We start from the raw sequence: 8,122 nt of genomic DNA, 5'->3' as shown, positions 1-8,122 counted from the left end.
ATTTGCTGAAAAGGAATTGTCTTTAGGTGGCCTAAAACAATCTTCAATCTCCATTTTCCATCATTGTAATTCCCTTCAATACCAAGCACATCATTGTTTGCATTGTGGGTATAACTGGTCATTAAAGAATCAATAGTGAAATTTGATTCTAAGGAAAGTGACCCAGCATCTTGCACAATGATTACCTCCTCTGATTCCAACCCTTTTGGAATATGAACATCAATCTCTTCAACTTTTCTAATAATCCCAACACCTTTGCAAGTATAACACAATCCTTTTATAACATAATCTATGCCTTTACATGTCACACATGTTGACATAAAGGGGGGAATAGTAACTCCTCCGACACCTTTGCAGGTTGGACATGTATGTGGATTTATTCCACATTGATAGTCACTTACATCACATGTATTACAATATCTAGGTGAATTGAAAGATAGACGTTTGATGCCACCATCACTAGATTCCAAAGATTTCAATTAGAGATTTAGCTCCATCTGAGGTGCTCGTCTTTTTACTCCAATGTCGAAGAACGCATTGAAGGTTTTACATAATTCAACTCTAAAGGGATTGTGAAAGGGACTGAAAACCATTCATCTATATCAATTGTTTGTATATTTGGTGATGTCCCTTCCTCAAAACTTGCAAGTCTAACCCTATCATATACAACTCGTTTCTTTGTGTCTTTCAAAATCTCATAAGCATAGTGTATCTTCTGATACTTGATCCTTGTCTTGGAATCACCCATGATCATATCTCGATGATATATTTTTTCCAACTTGTCAAAAGAATTCTATATTTCATCTTTGTTAGCATCTCTACGAACTTCAAAGGTTTCATAAAAATCTTGGTCTATTATTTTATGAAAAACCCTCTAATAAAATTTTTTGATTCTTCGAAACAAATATTGAAGATGAATTTTCCTTGGATATCTCAGCAACATAGTGTGTCCAAATGAAAATATCTGCCCTATGGCTTGAATGTGCTAAGCCAACATGGAGATGAAACCTTCTTCATTGCTTTGAATAGATTTTATCTTTAGATATTCTTCCTGACGTCTTTCATAATTGAGTTGATTGAGGAGAATTTTTTATTTGAAAGACATCGAAATACGTGTAGAATTTTCCATTCAATATATATGTATATTTTGGCTCTTCTAGGTATACCAACAATATTTTTACAATATTTTCCACATAGTCATGTTCACTATCATAATTTATATTTGACATAACCTCTTCTTCAAAATATTGCATATTCATATAATTTTCTTCATCAAAATCATTTTATTCTTCTTGTTCTTCATATTCCTAATTGGATTCTGAATTTGAGTGGTCTACTTCTTCTTTAGTTTTCATATTTGGATCATCAACCTTATTCATGTCATATTGAGGAGATCCTTATTCAACATGGTCAACACTATTTTCTTGGTTATAACATTCTTTATTGTTAGTCTCTTTCATGTCAATGTTTTATTCCTTTAGACATGTTGCATATCCTACAAATGGTATTTTTATTTGTTGTAATGATTCTCTCATTTCACTTAACTTCTCAAGGATTTAAGGACATAAACTTAATGGCACATCATGTGGCAGATAATTTCCAAAGGCTCGCATCACTCTGATACCACTGAAGTGAGAAAACTTAGAGTTGTTTGTGCTTTAAATGTAAAATACATGAATGTATTTGTAATAATATTTTATTAATAAGATGAAAGTATAAGGATATTTTATTAATAAGATGAATGTATAAGGATGATGAATGTTACAATGAGGGCATGCTTATATACCTATCCAGGTGCCAGTTCATGAATGGTCATGTCTATTTAAACATGCATTTCTATTTAATGAAGGACTATTTAATAATCATTACTATGATTATTTATTATTTATATTTATTTTATTATTTTGATAATTTTATTCATAATAGGTTATGAAGATCATTTAGGATATATCTACACCTTTGTTGCATGATCCTCTTCTTAAGCTGATCAAATGTGACATTTCACACACCCATAACTCTATATTCAAGTGGAGGTATGATTCCCATTTCGCCAAATGGGAGATAACCACCCATGAGAGGAGGTTCTTCACGAGAACCTAGTTCATCATCTATTGGCTGGATGGTATCCTCTTCCTCCAAATCTTACTCTATCTCCTGTCTCAACTATTATGTCTTTGTACTACTCATTCCTCCTGGGAATACCTTTGATATTCCTCTTGTTGTCTCCTTCTTTCATCTTCTTCTTCCTATTGCTTCATAAGAAACTCACCTTGCTTCCTATTATCCTCTTCTTCTATTTCTCTCCTTTCTTGTTTAGTCTGAGTAGTTTCTATTTTGAAAGCATAAAGTTTCCATTTTTTGTTGATTTCTCCTATTCAATACTACTTGATCCTTTTCTTAGGAGCTACACTCTTTGCTTAAGGGGTTATCTATGCTACCTCAGGTACCTGCGAGTCTTGATCTAGTGGATCTTAGGGGGAACTGGTCTCTATCCCTAGAAGTACCTTTCAAACTACATTATACTAGATTTAAGACCTCTTTGTTTTATTGCTTTCGATTTAGTTTCCGAAGAATCCACAGTAAGAAACTTTTTATGCCAACGTTTCGAATCCCAACTGGGATCCATCATCAGGACAACTTGAATGCTTGATAGAAAAATAGCGCTTGATAGAAGAAGAGCTTAGCTGAGAGATTAAATAGTAATGAGGAGAGTAAAATGAGATGAGGGTCGGCTCTCAATATCTGATGATGAGAGTCGGCTGCTACAAATTATTTTAATTAATTAATTAATTTTTATTTTTTTTAAGATTGATCATTATAATTAAAATTTTATTAATATTTAAATTAATCAATAATAATCTTTTAGTAATTAGTTACTTTTAATATAATATGATAGTTATTATTAATATTACCTATATTATTAATTATTATTAATTATTCTTATTATTATAAATGATCATAATAATTAGAATTATAATTTAATAATAATTCGAATTAATGATATATAATAATCATAATTAATATTAATCATTATTATAATATTGTAATTATAATAAACTTATTATTATAATAATAATATTATTATTATAATATTATTAATAATATTATTATTATTATAGTTATTAATAATATTACTTATATTATTAATATTACTTATAATATGATAGTTATGGCTAAAATCATAGCATTATTAATATTATAGTTATTATTAATATTACTTATATTATTAATTATTATTATTTTTTTATTAATATAATAAATAATAATAATAATTAGAATTGGAATTATAATTTAATAATAATTAGAATTAATGATATTAATGTTAAAAATATTAATCTTAGAATATTGTATTAATATTTAATTTTTATAATAAAGTTTGATCATTAATATTTACTATTATATATTATTAATATTAATTGTAATTATTATAATTATTATTATTAATAATAATTAGAAATAATATTAATAATAATTATAATTATTATTATTATTATTATTATTATTATTAATAATAATAATAATAATAATAATAATAATAATAATAATAATAATAATATTATAATTATTATTATAATATTATTATTTTTATAATAATCTTATTATTATAATAATATTATTATTATATTATTATTATAATAATTATTATTATTATATTTAAATTAATAAAATGAGTTGGATTTTTCTGATTAGAGGAAGCCAGCTTCCACTAATCTCCATACCATTGTCTCTGTTGAGATTATGCGGGTTCTTGATAATTTCAAGGGCTTCTCTAATCTTTCGTCTATGGTGTTGTTCTTCCGTGGTGATAATCGAGGCGCTCTCCAAGAAGACATGGTGCTTAGTCTTTGAGGAGTGCTCTGCAAGGGCGGAAGTACGAGATCTTTCATTCTTAATATCAGCTCCATGTTCTCTAAGTTTGGTCTGCAGAGAGCGACCTGTTTCACCAATGTAGCTTTTTCCACATGAGCAATCAATTTTATAGACCCCTTTAAGTTGATGTCTATCAATATCATCCTTGACAGATCTCATACCTTGCCTAATAGTTCCAGGAGTAGAGAATTGCGTGCTTATGTTTTTCCTTACATTCATGGGGTTACAGATAAGATTGCGAAAATCCTAAGAAGGAAAAACATAAGCACGCAATTCTCTGCTCCTGGAACTATTAGGCAAGGTATGAGATCTGTCAAGGATGATATTGATAGACATCAACTTAAAGGGGTCTATAAAATTGATTGCTCATGTGGAAAAAGCTACATTGGTGAAACAGGTCGCTCTCTGCAGACCAGACTCAAAGAACATGGAGCTGATATTAAGAATGAAAGATCTCGTACTTCCACCCTTGCAGAGCACTCCTCAAAGACTAAGCACCATGTCTACTTGTAGAGCGCCTCGATTATCACCAGGGAAGAACAACACCATAGACGAAAGATTAGAGAAGCCCTTGAAATTATCAAGCACCCGCATAATCTCAACAGAGACAATGGTATGGAGATTAGTAGAAGCTAGCTTCCCCTAATCAGAAAAATCTAACTCATTTTATTAATTTAAATATAATAATAATTATAATTATAATAATAATATAATAATAATATAATAATAATAATAATAATAATAATATAATAATAATATTATAATAATAAGATTATTATAAAAATAATAATATTATAATAATAATTATAATAATAATATTAATAATAATAATAATAATAATAATATTATTATTATTATTACTAATAAGATTAATAATAATAATAATAATAATATAATAATTATAATATTATAATTATAATTATTATTAATATTATTTCTAATTATTATTAATAATAATAATAATTATTAATATTATTTATGATTATTATTAAATATAATAATTAATGATAATAATTATAATAATTAAATTTTAATATTAATAATATATAATAGTAAATATTAATGATCAAAATTTATTATAAAAATTAAATATTAATACAATATTCTAAGATTAATATTTTTAACATTAATATCATTAATTCTAATTATTATTAAATTATAATTCTAATTATTATTATTATTATTTATTATATTAATAAAAATAAAAATAGTAATTAATAATATAAGTAATATTAATAATAACTATAATATTAATAATGCTATGATTTTAGCAATAACTATCATATTATAAGTAATATTAATAATACAAGTAATATTAATAATAATAATAATAATATTATTATTATTATTATTATTATTATTAATATTAATATTAATATTATTATAATCCCAAGTATCTTGTTTGGGCTCCGCTAGGGTTCTGAAGCGATCCTCCAACGGCGCCGACAGCACACCAGGCAAGACCATCGTCGAGAGCGAGAAAGCCTCTGCAGCGATCCAGAGCTGCAGAGCAGTAAGGCCGCGCTATGGCACACCCACTGGGGGGGGCGTCAGGGCCCTCCCCGGCGCAGAATGATCCAGCCCACAACGTCATCTTTGGTTCAGTGGACAAAGAAATCCTGAACAAGGGGAAAAAGCCGCATACTGACATCAAGCAAAATGGAAGACGGGAAGAAGACAGCAGCGATCCACAAGAAGGAACAGAGAAGCCTGAAGAAGGACCGAAAATTTCTTCAACAACATGCAGACCAGTGGCTAAGGAGCGGCCACGAATCGAGCTGCCGGGAGACAAGATTGATAGAAGAATAGAGTACATGCGAGATCACGCCCTCATTGGGAAGTTCATAGGGTTCTGGCCTACTGAGAGAGCCCTAAATGGTTGGATAGCGGCGAAATGGAAACCTAAAGGAGATGTCACCCTACAGCTAGGGCCGAAAGGCTTCTTCACAGCAATTTTTTTCTGCCTAGAGGACAAATACAGAATCTTAATGGGAGGGCCCTACTTTTTCAACTCAGCTGGACTTTACCTGAGGGAATGGATCCCCAGATTTAATCCAGACAAGGAAGATCTGACATGGGCGCCAGTTTGGATCAGATTATACTCTCTCCCGGACGAGTACTGGGATGAGGACATTCTCAGAGGAATCGGAAATGGGGTGGGAGAGTATATCAGGGCTGCAGAAGAAACCAAATCTCGTAAGTATATCTCCTATGCTCGAATATGTGTGTTCATACGTCTTAATGAAGCTCTTCCAGAGTCAGTCACTCTGTCCCATCGAGATGAAGAATGGACCCAGCCCCTTGACTATGAGCATGTTCCATTTCGGTGTAGAAAATGTCATGCCCTAGGACATCTCTTTAGGGATTGTCCTCAGAATGTCCAGATCAGTAACCCTGAATCTTCTGATTCCCCTGCCCAGGACGGCTTCACCAAAGTCTCAAGCAGGAAGCGCACCCACAAAAAGCCCCAAAATGGGTATAAACCCCAGCCCAACAAACCCCATGGCCCAGTAACCAAGAACAGCTTTGACATCCTTGGACAATCATCCGATGAACCCCCTCCCAATGCTGATGCCAATCCTGATCTTCCATCCTCCTCTTCGCCTCCCCCTTCATCCAAATCCCCTCCCAAATCTCCGCCCCCCATCTCTACCCCTTCCATCCTCAAACGGGATCAGAACGATACTGCAGAGACCCAAAAGGAAATGGAAGTTGACGGAAAAGCAGACCTCCCTCAGCACCCAGAGGTCAGCATTGAAGATAGCAATCAGGTGCAAATAATGGAAGAAGAGCCAGAGAGCATAGATCTGAATGGTCTAGATATCCTGGAATTAGAACTTGCCTGCAAAAAGAAAGCATATGATTCAATCTCAGAACACCAACTCGATAAGCTTGAAGTGGTCATCTCTCGGGCGTATCATCAACATCAACTCGGGATACAACCAGGAAGCCAATGGGATGGAAATCTGCGCCCAAAGGACACAAAAAAACGAGGAAGGAAGACAGATCTGCAAAGAACGATAGAAATTGGGAAGATCCTGGTAGACTCAGGTAGATATGCAAAGTTGACAAAGTACTACAAGCCCTCTGTCAATGGTTAATTATGAAGCTAGTATCTTGGAATGTACGAGGGCTAAATAGCCCCGGTAAACTCAGGATGATAAAAAACATGATAAAAAAGGAAAAGCCACAAATTTGCTTTCTCCAGGAAACTAAGTGTAACAGTACTATGCTAGGCAGCATTCTTTCAAAAGCCTGGCCAGGGTGTCGCTCGGTTGCAGTAGATGCATCCGGAGCCTCAGGAGGATTAGCAATAGCTTGGCATACCCAAGCAGTATCCCTCTCAGATTTTCATGCAGCACACTACCTTATACAAGCGACCTTTCACATTGTAGGCACCAATATTCACGGTAATTTGTCAAATGTTTACTTCCCGCAAGACACAGGAAGTAAAGTAGCGCTCCTTGACACGATTGAAGCTCTTAGTAACATCAGAAGACACCCACTCTGGATCGTTGCAGGGGACTTCAACATGATCACTAAAGCTGACGAGAAGATAGGTGGGAGGAGTAGAATGGAACCTGAAGTCAATCGCTTCAAGGAATTTATCCAGTCGACCTCACTCATAGATATGCCATTTTGTAATGGTACTTTCACATGGAGCAATAGAAGGGCTGGCAAATATCAAATTGCCTCCAAATTGGATCGCTTCCTCCTCTCAGATAATGCGGTCCACTTGGGAGGAGACTTCTCAGCAGCCATCCTGGCTCATACTGGATCGGATCATTGGCCAATAGCCTTACAATGGCAAAGACCAGGTAACCTTAGCAGAAGACCCTTTCGATTTGAAGGTTTCTGGCTAACGCATCCCACTTTCAGGGAGTTTGTCAAGACCACCTGGGCCTCGTTCATTCCCCCGGAAGGAGCAAAAATGTTTCAATTTCAGCAAAAATTAAGATTTCTCAAAAGCCACCTCAAAAGATGGAACAGGGAAACCTTTGGAAATATCTTTGAGGCGCAGCAAGAGTTAACTCAGGATCTGGAAGTCCTCCACCAAAAAATTATAACGGAAGGGCACACGGAAGCTACCCTGGAGCAGGAGCGACTCATCCACAGCCAGATGGAGGATAGAAGGAAGCAAGAAGAAATCTACTGGAGGCAAAAGTCGCGGATCAGATGGCTGAAGGAGGGGGAGCGAAATACCAAATTCTTCCACAGAACCACAGTTCAGCGAAGAATGCACAACAATATA

The 8,122-nt window shown here is 33.6% G+C and overlaps 1 protein-coding gene across 1 annotated transcript; it reads left to right on the top strand.

The window, feature by feature from the left end:
- Positions 1-7,099: 7,099 nt before the first annotated feature.
- On the top strand, positions 7,100-8,001 carry LOC149161780 (uncharacterized). The gene is made up of 2 exons (XM_089434997.1): positions 7,100-7,688; positions 7,892-8,001. The coding sequence occupies exons 1-2, from the start codon at positions 7,100-7,102 to the stop codon at positions 7,999-8,001; spliced, it is 699 nt and encodes a 232-aa protein (XP_089291123.1).
- The last annotated feature ends 121 nt before the right edge of the window (positions 8,002-8,122 follow it).

The sequence above is a fragment of the Pinus tabuliformis genome, chromosome 5_2, assembly GCF_031772625.1.
Source record: "Pinus tabuliformis cultivar Carrire ecotype Pingquan chromosome 5_2, CPIR1, whole genome shotgun sequence".
NCBI lineage: Eukaryota > Viridiplantae > Streptophyta > Pinopsida > Pinales > Pinaceae > Pinus > Pinus tabuliformis.
This window is presented reverse-complemented; position numbering and strand designations above follow the sequence as displayed.